The sequence below is a fragment of the Aptenodytes forsteri genome, unplaced genomic scaffold, assembly GCF_000699145.1.
Source record: "Aptenodytes forsteri isolate BGI_AS27 unplaced genomic scaffold, ASM69914v1 Scaffold142, whole genome shotgun sequence".
Classification (NCBI taxonomy): Eukaryota; Metazoa; Chordata; class Aves; order Sphenisciformes; family Spheniscidae; genus Aptenodytes; species Aptenodytes forsteri.
In genome coordinates this window covers 1,562,055-1,575,054 of record NW_008794598.1, presented here as the reverse complement: position 1 = coordinate 1,575,054, position 13,000 = coordinate 1,562,055, and the positions used below count along the sequence as shown (strand labels likewise).

Sequence of the window (13,000 nt, the reverse complement as noted above, 5' to 3'; positions counted from 1 at the left end):
CGCAGGGTAGGACGGGCCTGCCGTTAGAAATCTCCGCTTGCGCTTGGAAAAAGAGTTAATTATTTCATTTTTAAGCAGATCGTGTCGCCCCCGACGGGGCTGGTTGGGACGGCCGCATCGTGCGGTACGAGGCGTGGAAGAGGGGAAGTCCCTGCAGCTGCAGCATCCCATCTGGTCAGACCCATTCCTTCCCCGGACTAGGGAAAAGTAGTAACAAGCTAATTAAATAAAATTTACTAACCTAACAGTTTTGTGTGTCCCGTGGGGGTTTTTTTTTAATCCCCTCTCCCTCCATTACTAAATGCTGCTGTAAGTGGGCACAACTCCACTGACTTGCCTTTCACGGGAAGGTTGAACCCTTGCAATAATCCTTCATTATTTCATTTTAGGAATAACTGCCTTTTTAGCCTACTTTTTTGTTAGTTTAGTGCCCAAATTAAATGCAAGTTTTTACCCCAAGCAAAGCTTTCCAAACGTGGTAGACAGTTTCTTACACAAATATTTTAACTGGAAAACGCCTTCCAGGCGCACAGGGCTGCTGCATTGCCACCCTAAGCCGAGAGCTCGGGCCCCAGGAGCAATGCATGCTGAATGCGAAACCAAAGCACAAGCCTGCAGCGAGCTCTGCACCGCTTCCCTGACCCTGGCAGCAGTGCCCGAGCTGGTGCATTTACACCTGACACGGTTCTGGCCATTGGAGCACCAACTGTTACCCGTTCTGAGACAAAGCGATGCGAAACTTTCCCAAACCCTTCCCACTGAAGCACTCCCCAGGATCGGTTTGCTCCTCGCTTTCTAAAGGAAATCAGGAACTGGCATTTCTGTTCTCCTTATCCCGAGATCACCTACGCAAACCAGCGCGCACGGAGTGGGTTTTGCCCTGTAAACTTTCTCTTTCAGAAAATGAGTTGCAAACCCGCTCGCCATATGCCCAGGCAGATACTGAGCAGTGTGACACACAGCGCTTGTGAAAGCTGAAGATCTTTAGTATTCACCCGTTTGGCTCTTTTACTGCCTTTTGCAATCAGTGGATTCCTCAAGACAAGACTGCAATTTTTTAGGTATAAGAGCCACCCAACAAACTGTCAGTGTTACACCAATGGTGATATCACGTAGGATAAGCCAGAAGCACCAATAAGGGTCTAAAACCACAAACTTTGCCAGCCCTGCTCTCTCTAGATACTCCTATGAACCTGTACCACAGTGATCATTGCTGATCAATAAATCCTTGCGGCAGCCAGAGAGGAAGGGAAGCGTTGCCTCGGCTTCAGACGTGGAGTGAGAGAGAAGGATGTCCATCCTATGGAGGTCTGCACTGAGGGGACATGGGTGTCCCAGCCCTAAAAGCAGCCACCAAACACACCCACCACTTTATCAAGCTAGAAGCTTTTCAGGGCCTTCCCTTCAGTGCTCTCAAAACCACGCTTGAAACTCCTGTCAGGACAAGGGTGCAAAGGGACAGACTAAAGTCCAAAGCGACACTCCCCATTAGGTTAATGTTTGCTAAACCACAGGAAGCACAGAGAAAAGGTCCAACAGATACCAGCAAAATTGTGCAAGACGAGAATCAGTTCAAAACTGCTAGCGCTCCTAGCTCCGTTTGCAACCTACTGACGCATCCACCTCCCCACGGTCAGAGCCGCGGAGTTTGTCTTGCTCCTGCCTGTACTTTTGCAGAGAGATGGGTGTGCTCCCGAAGATTTTCATCCCCTTGCTGGGACTGGCACTGGCCTTTTATTTTTATTCAGCACCCGAGAATTTCAGTGAAGGTAAGTCATTGGACAAACACACTTTAAAACCGCAATCAGGGAGGCTGCTGCCAGAGTGGCAGCGTGTGCCCACGCAGAAGAGCACGGGCCATTTGAAGGGCCTTTCAAAGCACCGCTGGAAGAGCCAAAGCGTGGGAGGGCTGAGAGCTTAGAGGGGAGCGCAGGCAGCCCCCAGTGCAAGGGGTCAGAGCACCCTGTGCCACACAGGAAAGCTCATGGGATTATGCTGGAGTCTGCCGGGACACATGGGAAGCGTCTGATCTCAGCAAATGATTTATTTGGGAAACATGCAGTTATCCACTTAAAGCATTTAATCGTTTTATTAGTCAACTCTCGCCATTTCCAAAAGCTGCTCCCAGACCAGGCTGGATACAGAGCTCAAGCCTCGCACGCGCTCCCCAACAAACTGGGACTAACAACCAGACTCCAGCTGGGGTCTGCACGAGCAGCGCACGCTCCAGCGGGGCAGTGCTGCTGCCTGCAGCTCCCCGCACCCAAAGGCAAGGGGCAGAGAGGAGCTGTGGTGCCCGTGTGCGGGGGGACAGTGTGGGCTGCGCCGGCTCTGAGCCCTGCGCCCTTCTCTCCAGAGATGCTCCGGGGGAAACGGGTGATCGTGACAGGAGCGAGCAGCGGCATCGGGGAGCAGATGGCGTATCACCTGGCACGCATGGAGGCCCACCTACTGCTCACGGCGCGGACGGAGGCCAAGCTGCAGAAAGTAAATGGCAAGCAGAGCATGCCAGGCAGGCGAAACACATTTGCAATCCAGAACCCCGCAGGCAGGCAGAATGCAGATATTCACCCTGGCCTGGGCACACAGGGATGCCAGATACCCTACAGATCCACCCCAGCATTTCCCCAGTACAAGCCTGTTCTAACACACACATCGCACTGCAACAAACTACATTTTCAATGATGACAGCACAGCACTTCTTTCTCTGCAGTCTTCAGCTGTGAATTCTGATCTCCACCACCAAGGACAACACTAGTCTGCCCAAGTCCTGGTCTCATCAACCCTCGCCCTTTCTCAAAGTCTGAACTGTTTTTGCATCCTGTATACAACAGAATCAAAATTAAGCAGTCGTATCCCTATTTATAAATACTATGTGTTTGGCTCAGATGTGCCATTGTTTAACTCCGCAGCCAGAAACATTCCTCTGAGCAATGTGTCTCCTCCCATGAAGGGAGGAGGGTTTCCTGCGGGACAGGGAGATGCGCTGCCCACCTGCCCCAAGACAGCAACAGCCTTTGTGGGATGGCAGGGAGGTCCATGGAGGGGGGTCCATCACCAACACCGCTCTCACCACAGGTTGTGGAGCAGTGCCTCAAGCTGGGTGCCGCGTCCGCCCACTACGTGAGTGGCTCTATGGAGGACACCACATTCCCTGAGGTGGTGGTGAAGGAGGCTGAGAACACCTGGGGTAGGTGATGGGGAGCTGCCCCTCCTCACTCCCCAACACACCCCACGCTACATTGTGGGGCCATCCCAGCCACCAAGAAGCTGCTTTGTTTTTAGATGCCGGTTGCTAATAGCAAACATGCTCTGCTTCCAGGAGGCCTTGATATGCTCATCCTAAATCACATCGGTTACACCTACTTCAACTACTTCAATGGGGACGTTGGGCACGTACGAAAGCTCCTGGAGATCAACTTCCTCAGCTACGTGGCGATGACCACGTCTGCCCTGCCCATGCTGAAGGAGAGCGAGGGCAGCATTGTTGTTGTTTCTTCCATGGCAGGTGAGCACACGAGGGACCAGGCTTTCCCTGCCCACATCCCTTCCTCTGCCTGCAAAGAGGCTGCTGCGGCTCTTCTTCAAAAGACAGAATAAGGACCATAAGGCAGAGAGCCACCCCGCTGGGAGTCAGGATCAGCATATGATTTATATCCTGGATGCACAATTCAAGTCCTCTGGCTGATTTATATTCTATGCCCCGTCATTCTAGTCTCTTTGCACCTACTGGTCACCTTCATGCATTGCAGTCAATGGTACACCACTGCAGGTTATTTTATGTGCATGGCCACATATTACACATGCATTTGCTGTACATGGGTACATATGCAGGAATATAAGAACAGTATCACCCACAACTGAAGGTACTTCATGCCATTGTATGCCATATGTTAAAAATTTAACATTCCTGCATTTGTTTATTTCTCTCAAGCATTCATTACAGCTTACTCCGTCACCCTAGATCACAATATTGTAGCTACTTGAAGGGCAAGAGGAAGGGAGAGCCGTGCAGCCTGGTGTCTGCCCAGTACATGAACCCTAACATTGTGTGTCTGCTCCAGGTAAAACTGGCGCCCCATTTAGTGCTCCCTATTCTGCAACTAAGTTTGCCTTAGATGGATTTTTCAGCTCCTTGCGACAGGAATTCATCATAGACAAGGTCAACATCTCCGTCACACTCTGCATCCTGGGCTACATCGACACAGGTAAGCTCAGCAACACTGGGGCCCCGCAACTCAGTGCGTTTCCAGACAGACCCAAGCCAAGCCCACCACCCGCCCTCTGGCCCCAGGCTGCTCAGCACGCTGCTTCACCACCGCTGCTGGACCCTCAGCCTGCAGTGGCTGTACAATTGTGGAAATGGGACCCCAGCTCTATAAAAAGCGTGGCCTGAGACCTTTGACTCTGCTATCCTTGCAGTAAAACCAGGGGAGGTGGGGATTCCGTCCTACGGTCACTCAAGAGGTGGAAAGGAATGGGAAGGACATAGCTGTAATTGTTATTTATTTTAACTATTCTAAGCCTTGTTAAGTAGGTCTGATCCCCAGAGTTTGTTGGTTTGTTAGAGGAAGCTACAGACACCCCAACTGAGGCAGTGGTGCCTGTGGCAGCCCCTCCATCCATCACTGCTCCTTCCCTCCCTGTCCTCCCGTTCCTCCAGAGAACGCCGTGCGAGTGGTCTCGCACGCCGTACGGTACATGCCGGCACCGAAGGAGGAGTGTGCGCTGGAGATAATCAAGAGTGGGGCGCTGCGCCGGCGGGAGCTGCACTACCCATCCCAGGCGGTGGGTAGCCTGCTCCTCCTCCAGGGCATAGCCCCCGACTTCCTCGACTCCCTCATCAGGAGCAACTATAAGGTGGAAAACATCAGAAGGACATAGCCCCCGGGACAGCGAGCATGCCGGGACACCTTGGGCCAGGCACAAGGGATTTGGGTGTTAATCCGGCTACTCGGGTGCCCTTTTCCATGCCACCGGGGCAGCCCCACGCTGATGCACCCTGGCAACCCAGACAGGATGCACCAGAAGCCTAAACACAGCATGAAAATGTCCTTTTTAGTAATGAACTCTTGCAACTGGCTTTTTCTGACCAATCTCCTTTTTAGTAATGAACTCTTGCAACTGGCTTTTTCCGAAAGAAGCACTTCAGAGAGGCTCCTGGCAGCACGGTCCGCTGCCCGCGGCCCGGCCACCGCCGGGCAGCAGGATCTGCTGCCAGCGTCCTGCTCACCAGCAGGTTTCCTGCTCAACCTCCAGAAACTGTTTCCCCCACTGAAAGCCACAAAGGCAGCGGTGCCGAGCACTGTGGGAAGCGAGCCGAGCCACAGCCCAGAATGAGGATTTGGGCCAAGCAGCACTAACCACCCAAAGCCACGAGAGGGTCTTTGAACCGAGAATTTTTTTGTCATGTATCCCTTCTAGGCTGGTCTTTGTAAAAATAAATCCTATATTACTTTACGAGATCTCTGCTTTTACTTGTGTTCCTTTTCCACATGCATAGGCAGAGCCCTTATCAGCGCCCAGCTGGTTAAACCGACCTCCCTGCATGATTTGCATTAACACAGCTTTCACTTCTCTAAAGACCTTAATGAATTTCTGCCATTGGTGACCTCTCCTCAGCTGCCGATACACACTTTTTTTCCTTTCCAATCTGCAAGAAGCCTTAAAATAATAGCATTACTGTACTTCCCTAAGTCTGGATTTCTCTACCCCAAAGCAGCTCAGGGAGACTCAGCCACCAAGTGCCACAAGCAGCTCCGTGAACCAGCGCTCAACCTCCGCGTGTTGGAGACCGATTAAAGGGAGACGGCCCAAAAGATAATTGCGAGCTCTGCTTAGAGAGAAGCTGGAGACTTTGGGGTCCCAAGATAACCCAAATCCCGCTACGAGCCGGGCCCCTGCGCCCCGCAGCTGGGCTGCGAGCAGAGACAGGAACCAGGGCTCGGCTGCGGCTGCAACGTTTCCTGTCTTACAGAGCGAGAAAAAGAGCGAGAGCAGCAAAATGAGGTGGTTGGCATGAAGATGGCAGTTGAAGCGTGTTCGCGCCTGATAACCCCCCACTCACCCTGCTCCTCCACGGCAGTCGAGGGGTAGGACGGGACCCCTCAGGCCAGGTAAGTGTCCGCAGCACCGGGGGCCAGTGAGGGATGGAGGGGAGCAGAGGCTGCCGCGCTAAAGGCAGCGGCGTGCACCTTTTTTCCTCTTTTTTCACCCCGTTCTCAGCCTACACGATTGACACAGGGAGGCTGTAACATGAACCAGCAAGAAGCACTTTTTTTTTGTTTCCCTTGAAGCAAGAAACGTAACAGCTTGGAAAGCAAAAGTAAAGGACATGTCTGTTAATTAGAGAGGGTAATTTGGGGGTAACAGAAGGAGGAAATAGAGTATTAGCTTGTCAAGAAGGCCACAACAGTTTGCTCAGCATGGGGTGAGTAATGGACCGTGTATTTCTTTAAGCTTTACCTTGCTTTAAAGTGCATTTTTGGTTAACCGAGGATATTAAGAGCTGTTGTTGGGATGCACGGTGACAGCCTGGGCAGCCCAAAGGCAGCGCAGGTGGGAGAGGGGCTGAACTATTCCTGACTGGAAGAGCGGGGACAGAGCAGGACATCCGAGGCCCGGATTCAACATGCAATTGGGTCATTTCTAAAAATCAAGAAAAAATAGTTGAAAAATGCTTTGAAAGTGTCCTGAAGAGTTCAGAGCAGGTTTGGCTGTAGATACACACTTTGTCCCAAGCTATGGAGTTCATACCCAGCTTCAAGGCAGCGCATTGCGGGGCGCTGGCGTACGCCCACCTTGTGTTTCTGTGTGCAAAGCTGTTGGCCAGACCTTGCCGTGCCTGCTGGGCCAGGGAAAGCATGTGTGCAAGCACCGAGAGGAAAAGCCCTGGGTGAGCACAGCAGGATTGTTATGGTACGGACATGAAAGCTGCATAGGAATAACCTGCTCAGCCTTTTGTACCCCCAGATTCCTCCAGCTGAAAGCGTATCCCAATAAGAAACACCTGAATAGTGAAACACTGTTGGGATCATTCAGTAAATTTAAGCTAAAATTAGAGATGCTTCAGAAGCTATTCAAAGAAGAGAATATTCAAATAAAAATTAATAAAAGCACATAAGCAAGTGCTGTACTTCAGGGGTGTCTGAAGCCCGCATCCCACGTGGGCTCAGCGTTGGGAGCAGTGTCCTGGCTGCAGATTTGCAGGCACCTTCCCTGCCCAGAGCAAGAGCTGACCACCTCAGAAGAGCCGCTCTCCTTCCAAAGGAAGCCCCTACAATGAAAAGATGGCAGTAGCAACAAGCTTTGGGTATGCCACAGCTAGCATAAGGACAATAAAAAGAATTACAGAGCAGATATTAATGCAGACTAAAAAGCATGGAAATATTCTATATGTAAATGGGGTTTACTTGTTCCCTTTTTTTTTTTCCATTAGACTCAACAACTTCCTAATTGCTTGAGACAGAATGAGACAAATGAAGCTTTGGTGGTTTTGTTTGACACTGAAGAACATTTAACCTGAATTTTCAGAGACTAAAATTACTTTTTTCCCCTCCTGCCTACGTTAACATGATTTACTAAACATGAGAAAAGCCCCACACCAGACACAGCAGCTCCCAGGCTGAGCCCCCTGGGGCTGGGCACCCTCCGAGCAACATTCACAGGATGTGCACGGGGATGACGAGCCTCTTCACTGCTGATGGGGCGAGGGGACAGGAGAGGAGGAGGCAGCTTTTGCTCAAGGGGAGGAAGGCAGAGGAGCAGTTGTGCTTAGTTATTGCTCAGCTTTCTTTTTAGCTGATGCAGAGGCGAAGGCCCAAATACACTCGATACGACCGAAGTCCAGTAAAAAACAACGCACCGGTGGCTTGCAACTGTGCAAAGAAGTCAGCAGGAGGGAGGAGGTTTCATATCTACACCCTGCGTGCGCATGTAGACCGTGCAATAGTGCTGAAACAGAGGAGCTCCTCCTTCGGCCAGGCCACTGCCTTGTTTGGGCCACAAAACCCCCAAACAGAGGTAGAGGTAGAATTCATGCCTGAAGGAAACTGGTACCATTGAAAGCGTAACGATCAACCACTATACGTGTATTTGCAATGAAGGAACCAAGTTGCAGCTTGGCAACATACAGACCCAGGGCTGCAGCCAGGAAGGCTTTGGGAGGACAAGTGAAGGCGAACAAGCAAAGGGCAAAGCGTTACACAGCATCCGAGCCAGAGAACTGGGGAGGGAGGTAGGAGGCAAAAAGGAGGTAAGAGAAAGCAGGACTCAGTAGCCGGGATCTTCAGAGAGTAGGTGCGCAGGGACTTTGCCAGATACTCCATTGAAAAACACCCTACAACACTTTCACTGCTCCAGACCTCTGTGCACACAGAAGAGACAGCCACACTAAGAAATATAATGCAACTGCTTGAAGAGTAAGTCACACAACAGCTATATCCACACTATATTTGGATCTATCAAAAAAAATTGGCAAAAGAAATGCATATTTAAAGAAGTTTACTGAAGGAATAGCAGCTATTGCTCTTCTTGCATTTTCATCATTTTCTTTAGGTTGGCTAAAGAGCTACAAGAGCGTGCACCAAAGAATTAGTCTGAATAACAGAGGGATTTTATTTTATCAGGAAAGCAATTCTCCCAGAGGAAGCAGTGGAAGCATCATTACTTGGTAGCAAAGCCAACTTCATGAGGCTGCGTTAATTGTTTGAAATTCTGTTCCTGGCATCCCCTGGGTCAGCACCGTCCAACAGAGGAGCAAGAACAGCACAGTGTGTTTTACATAGCCAACATGTATAAGTTCACGGACAGATTTCTCCAGGAACACTGCTTGCATCCATTGTATGAGGACTTCAGAATCAGCATCCAATACCTCACATGCATTTAATCTCAGAAATAATTAATTTTCACCCAAATCATGTCTTTTCCCTCAGTTTCATCAGGACAGAGGACCCTAGAGCGGACAGGGCAGTCACAGACCAGCAGAGCTGCGCCCAGCATGATCAGCCAGCCCGAGAAGGCACGGCCACGGCACTGGCACGAGAGCTACGATGAGAAGTGTGAGCGGCGGCACGAGACACGGGAGAACCTGCGGCACCGAAACAACGTGACGACCTGCCGCCGCCTCAGGCGGAGAACGGAGGAGCCGCCGCAGAGCCCCCGGCAAAGGGAGTTTCTGAGGAGGAGAAACCTGGTGAGCGATGCTGGAAGGACACTGCCAGGACAGAAGCCTGAAGCACGCATACCCCCAGACCCCTCCTCGTGGGTGGAACCGAGACCACCCGTCCTGCTTCAGGTAACATCAGCCCCCGGAGCGCAGGTCAATGCTCTGCCTGCTCCAGCTAGCACCCACTAAAGCACTGGCAGCCTGTCCACCGATCGCGACAGCATCGGGATCCAAATCAAAGTACAGACAAAAAGTGAGAATGCACCGACAAAAACGTGCATTTCCTTATGAACTGCAGTCAGGCACGGATAAACGCTGTCACCTCCCTCCCAGTGTGCTCCTCTCCCATTTTCGAAACCCTGAACTTTGCTAACCTTGAACCAGACAGAGATTTTCTGCCATTCCTCCAAGTACAACCCCACATCCTAGCTGCTAGATTGCAGTTTTGCACTTACAGAAATTATTTTTGCCCTTGAAAACTGAGCTCTAAACACATGCCTTCCCTCCATCACCTTCGCTGTTAGCAGGAAGGGTGCAGGAATTAGGAGACTCCCTGATACTCATTACCTACCCTGTGCTGCACAGCTAACAGCAACCCAGAGGGCTCACTGCCTTGAATAAATCTATAGAAAGATGCAATGCAAAACACCTCAATCTGAGAGCCAAACAGATTTCCTTCTAAACTTTTATCCCGTGCAAAATGAACAATTCCCCTGGTACGTTGTGAGTTCATCCTGGGGGCTTCACAAACCTATATGAGCAGAGACAGTCAAACACGAGTCAAACAGGCATGCCCTCAAGATCCCTTTGCAGCCAGAGAGCATGCAGAGCAATTACCTACCTCCCACTGCCATTTGGTTCACCAGGTTTAATCACCTGCTAGACAGCAGGAATCTTGAACAAGCATTTACACGTACATGGCCCATGCACGGTGCCTTCCTCTGTTTGCTTTTGCAGAGGTAACAAGGGGTGGGAGGCTGCAGGGGGCAGAGGGACAGTGGGCGAGCACCCTGCTCCCTCAGCCCTGGGGGGAAGCCAGTGCAGAACAGGTACCTCTGCTCCAAGGTAGCCAAATGGTAGCAGAGACCCAAGCCAGGACCCAGCTCCCTGCCACCAAAAGTTCTCATCTTTTCCAAAAATATCTCAAGACACTTCAGGGCAGAGAGCGGCATTCCTTGTCCTGTTCTGGTGTACCCCCCCAGACACCAGCAGGTTTTTCCCCACTTCCCCACAGAGCTCTGGAGCTGCTGCAGCCAAAGCAGCACATCCTTGTGGAATTGCCATAGTTTCTTGGCATGTCCTTGATGCTCTTCACCCAGTCACTGCAGGGACAAAGCCTGACCCAGCCACAGCCCCTTCCCCTCCATTCCTCACAGCCCATTTTGGAAGGACGCTGACTCAAGCTGCCCTCTCATTCCAGCACCCACGGAGCTGCCCCACATTCCCCCCTGCACACTCCCTGCTCAGCCTCAGCATTTTGGCAGAAGCTGTCCCCAGGCGAGGTGCCTCTGTGAACACCCGAGGTAGGTGAAGGATGCTTGGGTTTTCCAGCATAACAGCAGCTGTGACATTTCCCTCCCACCTCTAAGTCTCCATCGAGCAGTTTGGGATGTAAGCTGGTAGCTCCCCTCTAACCCAAGCTCCCTTGCCAGCAGCCCTACGCCTGCGATTTAAGTTTTACCGTCCCAGTCTGAGTTTTCCCTGCAGACTGCAGGTGTTAAGAATATTTTTTTCCTGTGGAGCTATAAACCAGCCCAGCCCATGGCTTAACAACCAGTGCTGCTGAGCAGATGCTCTGCCCTACGGCTACCCTGTAAGTGCCCCAGATTATCTGGGGGCTGACTCCAGTCTGTAGGATTACTTAACTTCCCCTTCTCTGTCTATCTGAGAGCAGGCTCTTCTTTGCCTCTGGTCCCTATTGAGTTGTGTTACTGGATGCTGCTTAAACAACTGCTCTCCATCCTAGAAGCAATGCCATCTGAGATGGACACTCAAACAGAAGAACTTCATGGCCCCTGGGACAGGATGGGGGGGGGGAAATCTGTCACATCCTTTCACTTTGCTTTCACAGGAACCCAGACCCTTACAAATCCAAGCGCAGGAGTGAAAGACTCGAGCCAGCAGACAGAGTAAGCCGGTCCTCCCCTCCCTTCCTCCCTGGGCTGCAATTCAGATACCTGCAGGGCAGTGGCCTCTGACGCCCAAGCCCAAACAAGTTTCACCTCAGCACAAGCTTTTGCTCTGCTTGGGCTGGTGGGGAGCGGCTGGTGTCCAGAGCCATGGGTTGCTGCAGACCCCTGCGTCGCACTCACCTCAGTAACACACTTTCTTTTTTATTTTAGTTGTGGAATAGCAGTTTTAAATAAGGTAAGCGAAACACAGACAATAACTAGCCTTGAACTCCTGCAAAAGAAGTAAGTTCCTAGAATTTCTAACCAGGACATGGACTTTTGCTAAATTTCTGTAGTTTCAAAAATTATGACACTGCTCCTATAGGAGAGAAAGGCACTTCTGTCCCATGGATATCTACTGTTCTCATTCAGTAACTGCCCCGATTTAATACACTACATGGCAAAGATGCCATAACTCCAATGCTGTAAGTTGCTGCAGAAAACATTTTCACTTCCCTGGAAAAGCCAAACAAACGAAGCCCAGCAGGCTGTCCTCCTCCGCCCAGAGCCAGGCTGTTAACTTCAGTTTTATTTTAAAATATTTGGATTTTGTAGCCAGTTCATAAAGTGTTTATAAACTGAAACAATCCTATTGTTTTTGCCCTTTCCCTTTCAGGAAATGGTGCAGCTGTCCAACTACCTGAAGGTAGGTACCAAATATTGTACGTACCCACAGGGAAAGCAGGTCTTCAGTCAGTACAATATTTTTTAGATTATAATTATTATTAAATAAAGAGGTGTTACATACCCAATTTTAACGTGGCCAAGAAAGCCTACAGACAAGCCACTGAACCCAAAGACCTGACTGAAACGCCCCAAGTGGGGGAAGCCCCGACCCTGAGCTGGAGGGGGGAGCTGGGCTGTCCCCACCGGCTCTGGGGGTCCCCGCTGACCAGTTCTCCCCTTCCCTGCAGGAGGCCCTACACCGCGAGCTGCTGCTCAAGCAGAAGATGGTGATTTTGCAGGAGCTTTTCTCCACGCTGCTGCAAGCATCAGAAAAATCCTGGCAGGTACCAGGGAGCTGCACGAGGCGATTCCTGCTGGGCTGGGGGGAGGTCTTGCCTCGGCGGGACTGGGCTTGTGTGCAGAAGCAAGAGCACCCCACGGGTCTCCCTTTCTTTCCCGGAGCTAAGTTCTAGCTCTGCCTGGCTTCAGTGCTTTACAGGCATGGAGATGTTACAGGTTTAAAACGCAACGCCGTCACCTAGCAGACAAGACATCATGCAGAACTGTTCACCTGCAAGTAGCTGCTTGCCCTGCCTCTCTCCTTGCTGTCACCTTTCTTCTTAGGGACGGTTGAACACAAACTGAGAAGTTAGGGGGCTACTTTGCTTGAAGTTTTTCCCCTTTTGTCCCCCGAAAGACTGTTACAAAATGTACTTTACTTTCAGATCAACAGGAAGTGTAAAACACTTTTCTTCTGTAAGGTTTTGTTTGGTTTGGTTTTTTTTTTTAATACTTGCCTTTCCCACTTTTTCTTAAATAAAAAGCAAACAGAAGTGTACAAGTGGGGAAAAAAACTGAATGAACCCAAACAACCATCTTCCACTGAATTTTCTTTCCTAGTCAAGAAGAGTTTCAAATATTTTGAACCAGTTTTTTCTTTTTTTTTCCCCCCCCCAAAATAAAAATTTTAGATGCACCAAACTGGCGCATTCAAGCG

The 13,000-nt window shown here is 50.7% G+C and overlaps 1 protein-coding gene across 1 annotated transcript; it reads left to right on the top strand.

Annotated features, from left to right (window-relative positions):
- Positions 1 to 1,681: 1,681 nt before the first annotated feature.
- On the top strand, positions 1,682 to 4,884 carry LOC103893576 (corticosteroid 11-beta-dehydrogenase isozyme 1). The gene is made up of 6 exons (XM_009272741.1): positions 1,682 to 1,769; positions 2,357 to 2,487; positions 3,079 to 3,190; positions 3,323 to 3,508; positions 4,065 to 4,208; positions 4,664 to 4,884. The coding sequence occupies exons 1-6, from the start codon at positions 1,682 to 1,684 to the stop codon at positions 4,882 to 4,884; spliced, it is 882 nt and encodes a 293-aa protein (XP_009271016.1).
- The last annotated feature ends 8,116 nt before the right edge of the window (positions 4,885 to 13,000 follow it).

What these genes read in the sequence shown, in the direction of transcription:
- LOC103893576 (XM_009272741.1), top strand. Translation starts at nt 1,682, where the DNA reads ATGGGTGTGCTCCCGAAGATTTTCATCCCCTTGCTGGGACTGGCACTG. An exon ending in GGAGGCTGAGAACACCTGGG is followed by an intron (nt 3,191 to 3,322) that starts GTAGGTGATGGG and finishes CTCTGCTTCCAG; the next exon opens with GAGGCCTTGATATGCTCATC. An exon ending in CCTGGGCTACATCGACACAG is followed by an intron (nt 4,209 to 4,663) that starts GTAAGCTCAGCA and finishes CCGTTCCTCCAG; the next exon opens with AGAACGCCGTGCGAGTGGTC.